Genomic DNA, 20,065 nt, shown 5'->3' with positions numbered 1-20,065 from the left:
CCACCTGGCAGAAGGGCTACAAATCATTTGTGAAGTCTAAGGGGAAGGCAGGCGGCTAAGCGCCTCATAAACATGGTGAGAATCACATGTAAATTTAAGTAGTCTCACACATGCCCATTCTCTGGCCATATCCCACCCATCTTTAAGCCTGATCTCTTGAAAGTACAGGAATAGAAACCCAAGGGGTTTGAGACTCACTCCCACTCAAAGCAGAGGAGATACCTAATGCTTCTCTGACTTGTATCCACATATAGCCTCCATTCACATTTGCCAAGACACACATGTTAAGCTCTCTGTTGAGCATAGCACCAGGCTTGTGGGATCAAAGCCAGACACTACAGACAGCAGTAGATGGAGGGCTCACAGTGAATTTACAAGAATTTAGGTCGGAAAGTGAAGGAGAATGCAGTGTTCAGCTGAAAATGCAGTGGTATTTTCAAAGCACTGTACAAAATAACACCTACAACCTTGCTGTGAGTCAGGTCAGCGACACTATCCCTGTTTTACAGACAGGGATACCGAGATACAAAGCGGGGCAGTGACTTGCCCATGGTCCTACAAGAATGAACTGGGATTAAAATTCAGCAGTTCTAGGCTCAGAAACCCATATTCAGTCCAGTAGACCACAAAGCTTCTCTCGCTAAACCTCCAAAAACCTGAAACATGGCAGCTCGCCTCCTGCAACATTGCTGCTTTCCATCTTTGCCCTTGACTGTCCCATCAATCTTCTTGCCATCAAATCCACTCTCACCTGTCAACACCCCCTGCTCATCCAATAGATTAAACGATTCCAACAGGAGGAAAAATATATTAAAGGAATAATAATAATAATGCTGATAACAATAAAGAGTCTCAGAAATATATATTTCTGGCTCCTTCCTCCCTCCCTGTCTCCCCTCGTTCGACAGTCGCCCAGTGATAGCAGCATTAATCATTAGGGCAGCAGCTGGGAGATAAAGACCAATCAGAATTTTACTGTGCATTATGGTGTGTGTATGCACATGTTTGGGCGGGAGCGGGGGAGACAGCAACAGAATAATCTGTCATTTTATATATCTATACTGCAGGAGCCGATCAGGACTGGTTCCCCATTGTTACTGCAGATTAAAATCATCCCTGTCCTTCTGCTCTCCTAGGAGGTCACCTTTCAGAAAAGGGGATAAATATTATGACAAGTTAAATCTTACCCAGTTTGTATTTATTTATATATGTTCTCAATCTGCCTTAGGGGTAGGAGGTCTCACGTATGTGGGACGGGAGAGACAGATAGCACCATGTTTTTTTTCCCTCCCTGCCAGGACTGGTTGCCAGAAGCCTCATGGATGTCATTCCCTCTGTAACAAGGTTTGCTGGTTGTACTGGAACTGAGCTGTCTGGGGATCCTACAGGGGCGTGGATGACCCTAGGGGAGGTGTCTGTCAGCACAGGCTAGTCTGATTCAGTCATAGCTGAAGCAGAAGGAGCTGTGGGGAGTAGAAGGATTGCAAAACAGTGCAGGTAAGGAAGCTCCCCCACCTGCAGTCTCTCCAAAACACAGCTGCTAAAAGCCCCTTCCTCCTACCATGCCCGGCCATGTCACCCCTCATCTCTCAAGCTTTCTACTCACTCTTTCTCTCTTCCCACATGAAATTCAGTCCCCCATTTGCAGAAACAAAGCCTCTTTGGGGTCTCATCCTTTACTGCATCTCACCACTCATTCTCCCCTCTTGTTCCCTGCACTCTACTCAATAATACGAGTGCTCCCATCTTTGCCTTATTCTACCCTCCACTTCATGATTTCACCTATGCTGCCAGCATGTCTGGAGGTGGCCCTTGCTTTGCCCACAAAGCACCTTCTTCAGGCAATTCTATTCACATCTGAAAGACAGCAACACTTGCCACGCAGCACCCTTTAGCACCAGTGTTGGGCACTGCAAGCAGCACTGACACAGATGGAAGATCGCACCTTGCCAATTACCTGCCAGACCAGACTGAGAGAAGATTCATTTCACTTGCTCCAAAAAAGTGATCTGAACACTGAAGGGAAACATTCACATCCTGCACAATAGGTGGATGGTTGGAATCTGTGGCCTGACCCTTTGGGCTCTACTTTTCCATGGAAATGGTGTCAAAACAAATACATATTTTGTGAGGAAATCATTCATGATCCCCATGTATAGCATCCCACCTACTTGTAGAATATGCTAATGGCAAGAGAAAGGGTTGGCTGTAAACAGGTCTGTGTGTCAGTCAGGTCTCATCAAGCCACTTTCACTGATCACTAGCGGCAACAAGAGCTTACTGTGGCAGCTGTGGCTCACAACTCAGTGACATCTCAACTCACAGATGAAAAAGAAACTGGGGGAAACCTTTATGTTTATGTTAACTAACCGCACCATTTCTCTAAAGAAACCCCAAGGCACTAATTAAATGGTTTCAGAAAGTGGGGCTGTCATAACAGTTTGGATGTGTTTCTAATTTCCATACCATCATCCCAACGTGAGCCAGGAATAGTAAGAGACACATTCCTACCTCTCAGCCAGTCTTGTAACAAAACAAAATGGAAATATCTGCCCTATACGTCTGCAGCTCCCAGCCATTTCCCTGTGATGTATAAATACCAAAGAGAGCATACGTGCTTTAAGAAAAATGTGAGCCAATCCTCTGACTATATCTGAGCTGTAATCATCAATTCTGCTTTATTTATTTCTAAGCAGACATTTACTCCTCATTGTCTTTTGTGGTATCCTGTCATTGTACAACTGTCTTGGAAAAACAAAACTTTATTTCTATTCATTTAGTATGGCCAGTAATGAAATCTGTGCCGGTTTACAATGTCTAGCTATAATATCTATTTACATACAAGCCAATTTTTGAAAGTAGTCTCCCAAGTTGCACCCACATGGTTTACAAGCACTCCTGTCTGCAAGTGCAAATACCAGATGCCTTTCAGTGCACAAATATAGGAATTCATGCCCACATAAGGGTGCACATTGACTGTAATTTAGGATGTTTCTTGGGTAATTTGACCCTGCATATCTACGGTATCTACAGATTTATCTTTTGACAGCAGATCTATTGCATCTACCCAAAGTATCTGTTTATTAGAACTGGTCAGAAATTGGAGGAGGTGGCGGGGAGAGGTTTCCACTGAAAATGTTGATTTCTTTAAAAGAAATTGTGGCCCAAAACTGAAAAATTCCCAGTGAAAAAACATTTTAAAAAATGAAAAATGTAGATAGTTCATGTCTTCATACACCTCGCCAAATTGTGCCCTCAATTACACAATTCAGGGGTGTCACTGAGAACAGAATTTCGTGGCCAAAGTAAAGCTCAAGCGCTATTGCCAGTCCCAATGATTGCTCAGATCTGCTACTTTATGAGAGTTAGAGACATTCGTGTCTGGCTGGGTAGCGAGAAGTGCTCAGGCCCTTGACTCAATATTTGATCGACCAAGTTCTCAAGAAAATATAGATTCCAACAAAACTCACAGATGCTAAGTGAGTGAAGGGAGTCAGCACTTGCACCTTTCAGTGCTGGCACCTGAATGCACGCTATCCAAAGACTAAGAGTGAGCTATTTACTGAGAAACATTCCACTGCAATGTGTGGGATCCATGCTATGCTCTGACCATTCACTCAGTAATTCCACTGGAATCACGATACTCCATGGACTCCACTCATAGCAGACATTGATCATTCTAGTAGGTGCTCAGTAACAAACTTTAGATAGGAAGGTAGGTAGGAAGACAGATAGATGGAGCTGGTTGCCATATGCAACCCATTTCAGTGTTAGTGCTATGGCTCCTCATACAAACAGAGCCTGGATTCAGCTTCTCTAGGATCAGGTCTGGTCAGTACTTGGATGGTGGACCTCCAAGTTTAACCCAGAAAATAGTAATGGTTCAATAAGCAGCAATTTGTTTGAGTATTCACCCCATACGTCACCACGCCATAATAAGTACTGCACTCCTGAAAGTACCATCTTTTAGAGCAGATGTCAGAATTAGATACTGACTTCTTAAAAAAAATAATCTGATGGCACTTTAGGAATGTTAATCTGAACGTTCTGGACATAACATGGAAAATTATATTCTACCTCTCTCAATTGACTACTCAGTCTAAACTGGGAAGTGTTTTTATTCATTTTCTGCCTTAAGCATTATTGCGTAGCATTGCTGTTCACTGTTAGCAGCTGCCACATTCCATCCCAGAGTTGGTGCCAGTCAGTGGTGGATGAAGCTATTCCTGTACAAGGTATTTGGCTCTCCTTTGGTATTATTATATTAATCGCTTGTCAATCCATACAGAAAAGTGGTTTGCATGGAAACTTCCGGGATCATCTGCTCCAAACTCCTGCCTTCCTTCTCTGCCCAAAACCCCTCAGCATCAGGCCTACTTGGAGCAGTTATCAGCTAGAGCAGGGGCGGGCAAACTTTTTGGCCCGAGGGCCACATCGGGTTTTGGAAATTGTATGGAGGGCCAGTTAGGGGAGCCTGTGCCTCCCCAAACAGCCAGGCATGGCCCAGCCCCGCCCCTTATCCGACCCCCCCTGCTTCTCGCCCCGATGGCCCCCCCCAGACTCCTGTCCTATCCAACCCCCCCGTTCTCTGACAGCCCACCCCAGGATCCCTGCCCCATCCACCCCCCTCCCTGTCCCCGATAGCCTCTACCCCTGCCTGCCCCCACCGCCCCTTCCAACCCCTCTTCTCATTCCTGACGACCCTCCCGGGACCCCTGTACCATCCAACCACCCCTTCTCCCTGTCACTGATTGCCCCCGGAACCCCTGCCCCTGACTGCACCCCGCCCCCCCATCCAATCCTCCCTCTCCTTCCTGACTGACCCCCCAGGACCCCTGCCCCCATTCAACCCGTTCCCCGCCCTCTGACCACCCCGACCCCTATCCACACCCCCGCCCTGACCACCACCCCAAACTCCCGTGCCCTCCATCCAACCCCCCCCGCTCCCTGCCCCCTTACCACGCTGCCTGGAGCACCAGTGGCTGGTGGCGCTACAGCCGCACCTCCCGGCTGGAGCCAGCCACACACCGCACAGCACGAAGCACTGGGTCAGGCTGGGCTCTGCAGCTGCACTGCCCCAGGACCTCACAGCCCCGTCACCCAGAGCATTGCACCGGCGGCGCAGCAAGCTGAGGCTGCGGGGGAGGGGGAACAGCAGAGGAGGGGTCGGGGGCTAGCCTCCTGGGCCAGGAGCTCAGGGGCTGTAGTTTGCCCACCTCTGAGGTAGAGTGAGTAAACAAGGTTTGGTGGGCTGCTTCGCAGCCATGCAATAACTCTATCCCCTTACTCTAGTAGGGCATAGGAGAGAAAGGGAAGGTTCCATCACTGAAAAAGGACAAGTTTTGGAAGCTTTAGTCTCTTTGCATTGAAAAAAAAAGTTGAGGAAAGAGAAGGAAAGCAGGGGGAAAAACAAGCTGCCTAATTTTCTGCAGTACAAATAGGCCAGTGAAGTCAGTCTTTAAAGTGCAAGCTCTTTATTCATTAGAACTGTGGCGTCTCTGAATGAAAATATCACTGGAGACTCATAACAAGCGAAGAGGAAATTAGAGGCCAATTTTCTTCCCCCAAAATTATTATCTAAGAGGGCAAAAGAAAGTAGTGCCTGTGCTAAAGCAAGAAGGAGACAAATGTATTTTTCTTGGCTGACAGTTAAAGTCTAATTAGACTGACAAATCTTCTGTGCTTTTCTCCTTTGCGAGCTGTATGAGGCAAGATTCAGCCCCAGAGCCACACATTACGGAAGGACGTTAATCAAGATTAAAGGAGCGCTGAACCTAAAGAAAATGTTCCTAAGAGGCTGTGTAGACTAGTGGTTAGAGTAAAAGACTGTGAGCCGAGAGGCCCTTTGCTGAGCCAATGCAGATGGACTCTTGACATTAATAATGGACAGTCTTCCACCCCCTGCTTTGCATTGTTTATATAGAACTTTCTACAAGCACCTTCCAGTATTTTATGTTATTTGTTGGCATTCTCTAGCACTCAGCACCATTCCTGAGAGCTCGCACAAACAATTAATTAATTTATCCTCCCAGCTACTCCTGTGAGGCAGGAGAGTCTCATTATCCTCTTTTTACAAATAGGGAAACCGAGACACAAAGACTTGCACCAGTCACACGGTATGTCTGCAGCAGAGCACAGACTTCTTGATTCCTTGTACTATGCCTTAATAACGAGGCAATACTTCCTCCCTATTACGAATGATGTAATCTTTACTCACATACATAGTTTTTTCTTACTCTCTGTATCCATGGAACTATACCTGAGGTAGGGTTGAGACAGACCAATCCAGGTGATACCATTTTTCTCCTTATACTTAGATCTAAATGGTCACTAAACACACTGTGTTATTGGCCCTGGGTAAGTGTTCTATGGGGTCCAATCCTGAGATCCTTACCCAGTACTTGACTTCAAAAGGACTTTTGCTTGAGTAAGGACTTTAGGGCTGGTCTCAGTAGTGATTCTAGACCTGTCCTGGATGGAACACACAGACCAAGGTCGCATAGTGAAGGTCTTCTCCAATGCTGTTTGAAGTGGCAACTCACTCAATAAGCCCCAAGCTGGTAAATATCAGTTTATAGTAGCCAGATTGGCAGCAAAAGCCAGGAAAATGAAGGCCATCTCTAGCTAAGCACATTTTCAGACAGAATAGAAATCTCTTAAATCTACAAACCACAGAGTTCTTTCACATAAACTCCAGCCCTTTCCTAAATTAGGTAGGGAGGTCGGTGGGGTTCAAAGACTTAAACAATAGAAACAAGACTTCTAATTAAGAACATACCTGCTAGAAATAATGTGCCTCCTGACATGAGACAATGTCATGACACTCATAAAAATAGCCTGCACTCCAAGCAACTCACCTTAAGCAAGAGACAGCTGCTTGCCTCTCTGCCCTTTGTGGTAGCGTGGGGAAGTGGAGCTCCCAGAGAGGATATTATTAATATAGGAGGGCCTGGTGTGTCAGGGCCCTGCAGTCTGCAAGTGTAATTTAATACAACACACGTCACTTCTGAACAGACCTGTGCTTGAATGCAGTGCAAAACCTGTGTGTGAAAAGGTCAAAACAGCATTTGTACTCAGGGTTGCCAGACACAGCTTAGTTATCTGGATGCAAAAATACTGTATTAACTGTTTTGAAACAAATAAAGAAACAAAACTCCTTTCCCCAGTTTTGGTTTTCAATTAGCAGGAAAGCACAATTCTGGGAGACTAAATGCATCTTCCTTCAGGGCTCCATTGTAACAGACAAGGGTCATTGCCATTTCTTAGTAGCATTAAGTATAGACTTGTCCTCTATCCCACACTCATCTCACGTCCACTGACATAAATTATTGACATCAGAAATGCTTAATCATAAAGGTGAAGTTATAGACATCACTGATGCTAAAGAAATCTTTCACACATGATGCTTCCAGTAACATGATTTTCCCATGTCCCTCATGTTGGCTAGTGATCCCACATTGTATCCCATGCCTGGCCCTTTACAGATTGAGAAGTGTGACTGTGGGTCTCGCTCTCTCTGTAGATTTAAAGATCTTTCCAGATTTCCTAGGCCCTTTAGATGAACCGCACATGAAAACACTTGTAGTGGTACTCTAAGTAATTGAGCAAAGGGAGCATCTAGGTGTGGCATTAGGAGTAGAGGATATCTTAGCAACTGTCAAGCCCCTATATACTGCATGGCAAGTTGGACTTAAATACTGCCACAGGTTCCCTGGATTTAGCAATGCTCTGATATGTTAGACTGGAAATTCTGCAGCAGCTTCATATACATTGTGAAATGAAGGTTTTTCAGTTACTTAAATAGGAAAATGAATACTACAATCAGGACAGAAGCCCCATACCTAATTGCAAGTGTAGCAACTTTGTAGCTATCTTAGTTTTTATGCTGGGCTCGTCAATGTAGTAACTGAGTGCTAATGTGTTCTCTCAGGTGGCTCTATCTTACCCTAGCTGAAGAATGAATTTGCTTTATTAGATCTTTTCCATCTCTTATCTTTATGGTTGTTAGTGGTGCTGCCAAATTTCACAGCACTAATGATGACTATTGTGAGTCATAATTACCACAAGGCATCTGAAAACCACAGCTGGAGCTGCTGAAAACTATAGCTGGAGATGCAGCCCAAGTAGAAGAGGACAATTTCCCCCCACCTTCACCATACAAACAACACAACTTAAGCTGACAGAACCAAACAACTCTGCCCAAAGTGGGGAAAAGGAAAGCCATCTTGTGACATGATAGCAATAAACTGGCCTGCTCCTGAATGTAATGGAAGTACATATTGACTTTTATCTTCCTTTCAGTGGGTTGAGTGAAGTGTCAAGAGTTATTGCTTTAATATCAGCAGAGATGAGGCCATTTGTTGTGGTACGTGTGTATCCAGGAAATCACTGCTCTAACCATCTTTTTAGAGGCACTTCTACACTTTATTAAATCTCCTTGATGCCTTTTCAGCACACAGTGGTCTCGACTGGCCTAGTGAACTGCGGTGTAGATTAGGCAGGCAGCTTTCTGGGATATTTCTCCTTCAAGTGGGGTAGGATCATTTCCAGCTTTGCTCAGCTCACATAAAGTCCAATTCTGCTCTCAGTTACGCTGATGTAAATCTGTATAATTCCACTGAGGTCCACAAATTATGGCAGATCTCCACTGGAGCACAGTAACAGATAACAGAATTTGGCTCACAGATGTTACTCTCCTGGACATGAAATCATACAAAGCCTTCCTTTAAAATTAGAGCTAGACACAGAGAAGAGAGAGTCCTAATTCCTTCACAATTTACAACGAACATCAACTAGACTTGGGATAATTTCCCCTCATGTAGTTGAGACTTTATATTTCATGCACCAGTGTTTGAGGCTAATAACTCAATTAATCTACCAACCCGCTCCTGCCTGGATTTCTAGAATGCCAAGGGGGCCAGTACAGTGTTAAGCCTTAGCCTGGGTTTAATCACTTTCAATTGAATAGGAGTAAATGCCTCTGCAAAGATAATTCCTCCAGCATAGCTAAGTAGAGGATTTTCATGTTTTCTCATCATACATGACCACGATTAGATGAAAAATTAAGAGAATGAAAATATAGACAAAAGAATAACCAGTCATTGATTAAACCTTCTGAATCAGAGCAAGCAGAGGATCTTATATCACCAGTTCTGACAGCCCTGGATTTCATTAAACCTGCATTTCCCAAAACCCACCAACATTAATGCTCAAGGAAAGTTGTCTCAAAGAAGCAGCTGTAATCAATGTAGGATATTATCTATTTGGACAATAACACACCTCCCCCACCCCTTTCGCTAATGGAATACTCCAGTTAAAATCATGGGCCAGATTCTTAGCTAGTGTAAATTGGTGTTGCACAGCTGAAGTGAATGGAAATATGTTGATTTTCATCTGCTGTGGGTCTGGCCCCATATATATTATAAAGTCAAATTCCCTTACCTGTGTTATTAACCTCATCATCGGTTACTGAAAGAATTAATAAAAATCTAATTCACTAAAATCTAATTCACTTTTCAACATCAGTGTTGGTTGTTTACATTTTACCTTTACTCAGTGTAGACCATGAGCAAACCAGAGCATGAGCAATTCCACACTCAGGCTCTGACACAAGAACAAAACTGCTGCAATTTTTTGGGTTACAAACACTACATCAGGACAGTTAAATATGAACAAAAAACTGTTTCCAGTGGACTTTTTTAAACTCAAATTTAGAGTTCTGTTGGTCACAGAGTTTGGAAAAGCTTGTTTTTACAAAACCTAAATTTTGGAGGAAATTGATCTGACAGTGCCCCTTTCACATTATCCAATAGAAGGCTGTAAGATTAGCATGAATGGCTCGCTCTGAATGCTATACTCTCATTTGCTTTTTTCCACATTAAGAACTTCACGACTGCAGCAATACCTATGGCAATAATAATAAACAATAATCTATCCACATCCCATTAGGCTTTTGAAATTCCTTTAAGTGTAATTTTTCCCCCACACATCAACTTGGAGATAACATGGCCCAAATCATATTCTCATCTACACTGGTGCAGCATCGCTGATATAAATAGAGTTGCACCAGTCTGAGAGTAGAATTTGGACCCACTATTACATACATACCGAGTAATAATGCAGAAGTTTCTGCTAGTTCACCAGAGCAGAAAGGAGCCCAATTTTGTGTTGGTTTTTACCCTGTACAACCTCATGAAAGTCAACAAAGTTATATGGCCTCTAACTCAGTGCAGAATTTGGTCCAAGGGACTTAACTAACAGGTTAACTAAACAATGAAGTATAAATAAAAATCCAACCACATGGAGGAGATCAAATGGCTCACCTGGATGCTGGGTGGGGAGCGGTTTTTTCGGGTAGTTGTGGTGGCCATGGTTGTGGTGGTTTCCATGACTGTGGTAGACATTTCTGGTGGCATGGAGGTTGTGGGTGTTGTTCCAAGGATGGACGGGACTTCTCCAACCAGCCGGACACTTCCGTTGATTTTAATATTGGGGTTGTTCTCTGCTGCCATATTCAGCACTTTCAAGCCATTGTAATAGAGACCGGAGAGCTGGCCTTGGAAGGGACGCCCTCTGTCCTTCCCTCCAATGGCTATTTGCGCCTGGGTGTTGAAGATCGTTAACTGTCGTCCTAGTGAAGGGGGGTGAATAAATTATTGCCAGACATTTCCCCCCCCTTCTTTACCATACACTGAGTCCTGGCCAGAGTGGACTGAAGATAAGAGCAGGTTCCCCAGTGGCGGTGGTGGAGGTTGTTGGGTGGAAATGCAGTGCTGCAAATTTCTGTCTCAGACTCAATAGTAGAGATGGGCCTAAACACCGGCTCTAGAACCTCTCACTCTCACCTCCATACGTACAACTAAACTCTGGGGAAGTTTGGACCCAACCATAGATCTGGATCCTAACTGAAACGTTGGCCCATCTTTCATTACAACCAATGTTTTAATCTGTTAGTCTCCTCTAGTAGGTTTTGGAGACTGAAAACCAACCCAGATGATAAAATCTCTCTAGGCTTAGCCCAATGTATATACACATATATATCTTTGATCTCTGAATGGTCAACGGGAAGGGCATCTGTGAACAGATAGGAAAGGGTAAGATACAGAGATACTCTAAGAGAAGTTGATCTTTGGACTGCATGGGGAATTTAGAATACCAGAATGCAAGAGTCTGGGTCTGGAATATAGTTATCAGAAAGGATCAGGAATCTAAAAGTTGGAAACGCCAAACATGGACATTTCTGGTGCTATGAAAGAGCAAAGTTCTTTGAATAGTGAACAATACAGTAATTAAGGTGATTAATTCTCACAACGCTCCTGTGAGGTAGCTCAATGTTAATCCCATTTTTATAGATGGTGAAGTTGAGGCCTAGATAGGTTAAGTGACTTGCCCAAGGTCACACAAGACGTGTCAGGTATGGATTTCATATCATGTTTGCAGAAGGAATGTACCTATTCAGAATGGACCCTAGAAACAGCTGCCAATTCTCCTAATCCCACAGACCATTCAAGTGACATCCAGACAAAATTGATTCATAAATATGGCCCACTTTTCCATGCTGCATTGGGTTGATTAAATTGAAGCCATGATTGTTGTGTCCAGTGCAAACGAAATGTTTATCATCTCACTCTCTGTGTGAGGTTTTGGGGCATGCCAATGGAATCTGCTGAATTAACAGGGAACCAGACTGGCCAGAGCTCAGGAGGGTAATCAAAGCAGAGTCAAATCAATTATTACTGGATTATTCAAATATGTTTTCCCTCCACCACCCCTTTCTTACAATATGTGCACACGTCCCCATCCCTTCCCTCTCCCCTCTCTCACTCACCACTTTCTTTCTCTAGTCCAACCTGATAAGTGCAGAATGTAGTAGAGCATAGCCTATATCCCACTGTTCATTCCCTCAAAGCCAGTGGTTAAAGTAGATCAAAATAGGAGGGGGAGCTCACCAATTTTGGTGGTCGTCGTGACGGGTCTTGAAGTCAAGTGGTGATGCGGTGTTGCATCATCTTATGGTGACGGGATGGACCATGGGGAAGAGAATGGGGACAAGAGAAGAAATGTATCTGAAAGGAGTTCCTGTCCCCAAGGAGGGCGCTAGCCAGCCAAGCAAAAGTGTATGTGTATGTGTAATGTATGGAGTTGTGGGGGCGGGGTGCACATCCCTAGTGCTCCCCACCCCCATACCTATAAATATCAACATTTAGACTTGACCAGGATGGAGGATCTGTACTGATGTAAAATCGAAAAATAAAAATGGAGGGAGCACTGCATCTTTTCCCTGGAAAATGTTGAAATATCTGATGCATTTTCCTGCATTTCAGGAGATTTTAACTTACCAGAGGCAAGTTATGTTCCACTAAAACATCAACAAACATGCACCAAAACCACAGGCCCCCCACCATGTAAAACCAAAGTAGCTTATCCCCTCTCCTATCTCAAAGCATACTGGGTTCCTGTGAGCAACTCCTATCAAAATACAGCTCTCTGAAGCCCCCTCTTTGTTTGCAAGCACTCCCCTGAGATCTAGTGCAAACAATAATGCACAGTTTGGCATCAAAGATACTGTACAACAGTTTATATTCTTGTGACTTACTATGTCCCTTGAGTTTTCTTTTCTTCCTTATTTTATGTCACTCCACTCATTCCATTAGTGTTTCAGTTTTCCTATGACTACCTTGTTCCATCTATCACTCTGCTCTGCATCTCCTCTCCTCTCTCCCATATTCTCTCAATTTCCCATTATGTTTCCTCCCATGCTGCCCTTTCCTTCCTCCTCACTCACTTCCATCTTGTGTCACCAGTGCGTAATTTGTGGCAGGGCTGAGCTCCAGCACCACTAGATTTAGCAGTTCATAGCCCCGACTCATCTGGGTTTGCCACATCAGTTATGAAAGTAAAAAAGATTGCTTGAGCCCCAGCACCTGTTTCATTACAAATTAAGCACCACATTCTTCCCGCTGCCCTTCCCCTCAGGGGGGCGTGCCTGGAGGGATAAAAGAGATGACAGGGCCATTTTGCTACACTTGAGATAATGTCCTCCTGTAATGGAGGGAGAGCTGATGAGGGACCAGATGTTTCCATTTCTAACCCCTTCATATCGTGCAGCAGGGAACCAGGGTCTCCTTTTTCCTCTATCAATCTGGAGGGTAGGGAAGGGGGCTGGTGAGGAGGCAGATCTGAATGTAGTAGAGACAGATAGGGAACATCACTTCTCTTATCAGGTGTCGCTGTTTCTCCCCTCAGTGGTGGAAGACCCAGCAATTTCCTCAGCCAGTCCCCAGCTCTTCCTGCTGTTCCCATTTCAGATTCCAATGTGCGGTGAGTCCTTGCTGCCCCCACAAGTGATGAGAGGTAGCTGAGCTCCCCGAGCCAGGAAGATGAAGAGAAGTGGAGTGCTCTCTCTATGCTTTTAGTAGAGGAGGGTAGCTGGACTCGCTGATGCTCTCCTTTTACTTTAACCCATGCCCATAACACATCCTTACAACTGTCTAGGATAGCTCCATTTTCTTGTCAGAGACAACGAGTCACCACACCAATGTTGACACATATTCTACCTTCTTCACCACTTCTCAGTTCTCTCTGCCCTCTAATATTCTAGGAACACCTACCACATGGGCATGGCCCCATTCCAGTAAAGTATGAACTTTATTGTGTTTTCCTTTTGAATAATGAGCTCTTCTAGTCCAAGAGCTGAACACAATGCATGCAGCTACTACCGAACACAGCACTGGTACTAAAGCTGTGCTTGCTAAAAGGACAATCACTTGTTGGGTTTCTCTATGAAGAATCATTCCTAACTCACAACTCTGGTGTGAGGTGTCTGTACTTGAATAAGCATAAAGAAGCAAGTGGATGAAATGAAAGAAAAATGTCCAAAAGAAGAAATATGCAGAATTCCAGAGCCACGTCAGACCTCCCTTCTTCTAGTTTATCTATGGCTTAATTCTGCAATCCTTATTCACACTGAGTAGAACTAACTCTCACAAATTGTCCTTTTGACTCCAAAGGCATGACTTACCTGAATAAGTGCTACTCAATGTGAGTAAGCGTTGCAGACTTGGATCCTTATTTTCCACCTAGCTCTCTACTTATTAGGCTTTTCTTATTAATAGGGGTTGCAAAAGTGGCAAATGTATGTTAAGATTTTCTAATTGTTGCATAAAACTTTGCACAACTCAAGGTTTTATGTCTCAGTGAACTATTTGTTCACTCTCTCATTTTGATTTCTATGCTCACCAAAAAAATTCTTACGAAGAATTTCCCCCTTTCAGTGTCAGTGAAATCTTAGGCGACAGTATCTGTTCCATAATGCTAAGTCAGAGTTTAGGGGCACTGTTAAAAAGCCTACTTCACATGAGCAGCAACTGGTCATGCAAGTAGGACCATTCAACTCAATGAGATTACTCATATGAGTAAGAATTATTTTTGTGAGCAAGGATTTGCAGGATCAGTCCTTTTGTCGTAGTGCTTATGGCTATTTCTCTTCCTCACCTGGTCAAACCCTTGAATGCTAGCAGGCTCAAATGCATTTTGTTGACCAATTCTGGTCTTGTTATCAATATATGCATTGAGAAGATTAAGCCCAATTCTCCATTCCTTACTCACATGAATAATCCCAATGAAGTCAGCTGTATTCAGGTGTTACTAGGTCTACTCATATGAATAAAGTTTGCAAGATAGGCTGCTTTTTATTAGATTTTTAAAATCCAATTTATAAAACTAAAAATTAAAAAACAATATAAACATGAATACTTTTCTCCCTGTGTTGGTGACACTGGACAGTAGCTTTAACTCTTCTAGTAGATGAACATTCAGAAAGGTTCTCTATTATATTGTTTCTCCAAGAATGAACTATATGATCATTCTGAATAAAGTGACAGTGCAATCAAATCAGCGCCATATCTATGGCAATTTTTAGAAATTCATGCTAATTGAAAATTGTTTAATCTTACCTTATTCATGCCAAGAAGTCACACCTGGCAGAGAGCTATTCTATATGCTGTTTCTTTGATCAGTCTATCCATCCATCAATTTATCATGCTGTATTTTGATAGCTATTTACCCTTTCACTCATCATCTTTACAAGGGCTTCTGACAAACGGCTTTCTTGATACATTAGGAGATGGATAGATGACCGGGTGGATGACTGAGTGGGTAAGTGAATGGACGAGTGGATGGGTGAATGGTTACTTATTAAATCTTTCCGCTAAGTGGTAACCATGTTATTTAAAAGGATACATCCATCTTGGTATGGTGGAACAAAACTATATTCTATCATTGTCACACTGTTACAGTGCACAATGTCTTTATATCACACCAATTGCCAAGACTCAATTTTCTTTTATGTTAACAAAAACATTCTATGTCCTTCTAGCACAAACACGCCCCATGCCCGGAGTTTGCCTGGGTTCTCCGAGACCAACTAGCTTAGACCCCATTGCCCTTTTGTGATTGTCTTTTAACAAAGCATCGTCATCCACAGAATAGCAAACCCCAGGTCAAAACTTTGGGATGGTTTACAAATGAAAATGCCTTGGCATGCTTAAAAGCTCAGACTTGGAGAAGCAAGGGCATAAAATAAAGGACTCAAAGAAAAACCAAAAGATTAAGTAAACAAAACAAGGACAGGTTTCTCAAGCACATGAACTGCATCACGGAGTCAGACATGCATCTGTTTTAACAAAAGTGAGGCAATTGTTTTCTTTACTGTTAAAGGGACTTTATCAATTTGAAATTATTGAAACAAAATTATCCACTTTTTAATGTCAAACTTTAATTTTTTTAATCGGCTCACGCAAATTAACAGGGCAACCCGTTGAGACTCAATGAGCATTTTCTCAACACTACTATCTCATTCTCTCTTTGTTAGTTGGCTCAAATGAAATGTTCTGTAAATCCCCACTGGCTAAGAGACCTATCCACCTTAATTGAACTCCTCCCACTGCTCGTAATGGGTTAATATTGCTCTACAAATATTTTTACTATAGTCACACATTGCACAGGTAGGGCTCCAATCCTGTGTGGTGGGGAATGCTATCAGCTCTCAGTGAAGTCAATGGGAGCTGAATGTGCACAGCACTTTGCAGGATCAGACCCTTCACATGAAAATATTTTAATTGCAGTTAGCAAAGTTCCTCTAGTCCCCACCACAATTCAGGCTGGTGAGAGCAATTTGCTACACCCCTGAGATAAGGAAGTGGAAAATACAATGTAAAGGGTATTTATCCATCTTACAGTATATTGCTTTTCTTCTTTGGAGTATTTTGGTAAGATCTGTAGTCTGAATCAACACAGAAAATGCTAGATTTGAGTCCAACCATCACCCCCTTTTATCAGCAGGAATTTCTTTAAAGGAAACCAGAGAAGATTTTGTTCTGCTTTTCCTAAACTTCAGGGCATTGCAACTGTTATAAGTTATTTTTAGCATCACATTTAGGCTGCAGGGAGGAGATATGATTGTGTCTTAATCTCCAATATATCATCAAGGGCCTGATCCAAAGCCCAATGAAGTCAATGTGACTAATTCCATTGGCTTTAACAGGCTTTGAAATAGGTCTTAAGTGCATGAAATAATTTCCACCCCTCCACAAATTACTGATATAGAACCAGATTCAATGCTGTTATAGACCCCATTTCAGGAAATCCCTTAAGTACATGCTTAAATCTCTGAAGTCAAGGGGAGTCAAGCATGTGCTTATGTGCTTTGATGAAATGGGGCCGTGTGACCATACATGGAAATCTATAGGGTTGCCTGGGGTGTAAGTTAGAGAAGAATATGTCCCATAAATTACAAAAATAAAATAAGAAAAATGTTAAAACTGCACTTAAAACCCTTCAAGTTTAACATAAAAGGACAGAACAATCTGTCTCTGTTTCCTTGATTTTAGTTTAAATGAAAATGTTAAAAAAATGTTTTCCCTACAACATTTTTTAAAATTGTTAATTATGTTAAAACAATTAGGAGACATGCAGCTGTAACTGCTAGCCACGCTAATGAAAGAAAAATCTTACAGGACGCGGTTTAACAATTGGGTTTGAAAAAACTTTTAAGAAAACTTTGATAATAAAAATATAGATGTAGTTTAAAAACAAATTAAAACAGGAAGATCATGCAGTGGTTAAATTGCCATAATACATGTTGTTGCATTTTGTTTTGTTTTAAGCGGTTCCTGAATTTTTGCTTGTTTGTTTGTTGTTACTTTTGATAGCAAGCTTAGAATTCCGTCCCTTTAACTTCATTTTAATAGCAATGTATTATAGCATGATTTATCAACATATGGCAGGTGGATGCTGACACAAATTATAATGAAAATTAAAACAGTCATTTATGTAGCAGGCGATTATCATTTAAGAAACATTTATTTGCAGGCTTTAAAAATAAGGGTTTAGAATCAAATGGGTTTAAAATGAAACTTTTAACGACTGTTACCTTTTTCCTGCAGCCACTCTTCTACGGGCCGGTTATATTTGAAGGGGATTTTCTGTTTTACCATTTGGAACCGTTCATTATCAGTGTTGCCTTTAAAGTTTAAAACACAGCTTAAAAAAAACAATCTGAAAAGTCAATGAAATCATTAAAAACATCCTAGATTTTTTTTGTTTTTATGAATTTATTTAATATGAATAAATGTATATATATAGAAAGAGCTTTATCTTCTTTAATGAGGTGGAGAAAAGCTATTCACTCATTGCCCGGAATTCTGGAAGGATCAAAGTGTTTAAATCTTAAGAAAAAGATCTCACTCTTTTGTCTACCTTAGTTAAAAGCCACAAATATCTAATTTGCAATGTGAGACACTGGGCAACTTGGTGATGTAGGCTGAAAATTTTGAAAAATGTGATGGTCAGAGTATAACACTGATGGCAATATATGTGGTACAAATTGTCAATTGCACAGGCATGTAGCCTCGGGTGACATTCTGGACCATCTTCTAGTTGGTAGGTGAGAAGGTGGATGGGTGGGTGGGAGTGGGAGATATGTGGGGAAGGAGTGAAATACATATGGAAAGAGAGAAAAGGGACAGATTTGAGGCAAGAGATGTCAAAAAGACACAGCAGAAACAAACTAAGAGGGTCATAGGATGTGGGGATACAGGAGACATGGGAGGGAAGACAGGAATGGGAAGGAAGTGGCAACCAAACCTCCATAAAGGCTTGTGCCTACTTACCCAAGGCTTGGGCCTGCACCCATTGAAGTCAACCGGAGTTTTGCAACAAGATGGTCTAATGTGGTGTATTTTAGGGTTAGGGTCATAAAGTACAATATAAATAATAAGATGGGCTTAAACCAAACTTTGGATCTGAACTCCCAGAACCACATGGTTGAACCCAATCTCCAACACAAAGGAGCAATCAGAGTTTTGCTCATTGTTTCCTCTTCTTCTTCTTCTCCAACCACAGACACTCTGTGACTGCCTTTATTTTTGATTTAATGTTTTATTTATGTTAAGACAATTTGATCAAATAAATGGAGTCAAATGGTTCAAGGTCAATCTCTCACGCTTTTGTTTAGGGCTGAAATGCACATACAAAGCAAAAGACCTTCATTAAAAAAATATGATAGCAAGCTGGGATAAGAGCTCATCTCACTGAATTAACACTATTGTAAACTGTTGTGCTATTGCTTGTTTGTTTTAAATAAACCTAAGTCCAGGAATCATGCCTTGGGGTGTGTTTGTTTCTAAATGCCACATACCCATCTGTGGTATAAGATAAAGAAGGAATCAGTTAAAATGACTTCATATTTATTTGTTTATTCCAAATCAGATGCTAGACTCTGGTATGGCAATATAAGAACAGGACATTGAAAAATGTGTGACTAACAGCTGGCAAGATGCCCCACCCACTCAACAGCAGATGCCACCATAAGGGAAGCAGTGAGTGTTAAATCACACATGCTCCATAATCCTTCCTGGGCATGTGTAGCTTGGAAATGCTAACTGAGTAATGTACTAGCTGCCCTCTGCAGGATAAAATCAGGTAGAAGTGGTTTTCACCAACTACTGTCTGGGAGAGGGGGAGCTACTGTGATAGACATTAACAGGACTTAATCTGACAAAAATTCATGTTTGATATAGCGTAGAAGTTACGGTAAGAGATTTATTAAAAAAATTTAGCTGCATTTCCTTAAATTCAGAGGTAAAGCAGAAAACAACTTGGATTTGGTTAATACCTCTGGTCGTAACACTCAACATACAAAAGTCTGGTTGCTAGGTTGGAGCAAAGGACAGACTCACAGCCAGCTGGGCATGAAAAAAATCTGTTACGGGAAGATGACCTATAGTGACCCTGGAAAGTCAGCCATTTCTCTTCTTCCCTGAAGGAAGTCCATTGTGGGCAAGTGTCCTTTCACAAGACTGCTATGAATACTTCTCCTATGGAAGAAACATCCAATTAAGTAGTGGGCTGACACACAGTGCTCTGTGCTGTATGTGCTCCTCTATCCTAGTCTCAGGTGCCTGCCAACCGTGACTGGCTTCTTTGACTAAACTGGAAAGGTAAAGTAAAATATTGGAAATGCACTCTATCAATCATGCTTCATATCACATTAGGAATGTACCATGGTGCCTCAGAATGACTGCAGAGACGGTCAGTTATCTGTATGCATATTCCCTGCACACCTAAATCATATCAACACCAATAAAGCGTTCAAAAGTCAGTTCTTTACTTTTATGAGCATATCTTCATGAACTGACATCTTAAGCCACATTCAATACTGGGACTGGGAAATGACTTGAGAAAGTGCTGAGAATATATGTACAAGAAACTAAACTAGACAGAAAAATATTCAGCAGCAGAACAAGAGTTTTATGTCTTTACATTAATAAGCATCTGCTGATTAATACAGACTGAGGTCATGGTCTTAATGCTTCTTTGACAATCATGGAAGCCAGGTGTTTCTTCAATTTCTTGTTCCAGCAGATAAACTCCTCTTCTGAAAGTCCTCATGCTGGTGGGGCAACACATACCAAGTCAAGGATGGTAAAGGATGGACCCCTGTGGAGAACTGGGGGGAAATGGTCTTGCTGTCCTTGGATGAATAGCAATAATGATGGATGTAGAC

General features: G+C 42.2%; 1 protein-coding gene across 33 annotated transcripts in view; it reads right to left on the bottom strand.

Annotated features, from left to right (window-relative positions):
• NRXN3 (neurexin 3) overlaps nt 1-20,065 on the bottom strand; it is a 1,417,823-nt gene that overhangs the window by 124,656 nt on the left and 1,273,102 nt on the right. For 14 of the 33 annotated variants that reach the window (XM_065593434.1, XM_065593437.1, XM_065593435.1 and 11 more), the window contains 3 exons: nt 17,432-17,521; nt 11,949-12,008; nt 10,323-10,630 (listed from right to left, as the gene is read on the bottom strand). In XM_065593434.1, coding sequence (XP_065449506.1) covers nt 10,323-10,630; nt 11,949-12,008; nt 17,432-17,521 — 458 coding nt within the window. The remainder of the gene's footprint in view (nt 1-10,322; nt 10,631-11,948; nt 12,009-17,431; nt 17,522-20,065) is intronic. The other 19 variants (XM_065593444.1, XM_065593455.1, XM_065593445.1 and 16 more) reach the window with 2 other exon arrangements.

The sequence above is a fragment of the Chrysemys picta genome, chromosome 4 (assembly GCF_011386835.1).
Source record: "Chrysemys picta bellii isolate R12L10 chromosome 4, ASM1138683v2, whole genome shotgun sequence".
NCBI classification, from domain to species: Eukaryota; Metazoa; Chordata; order Testudines; family Emydidae; genus Chrysemys; species Chrysemys picta.
Note: the sequence above shows the minus strand (reverse complement) of the source record. Positions and strands in the feature narration are given on the sequence as shown.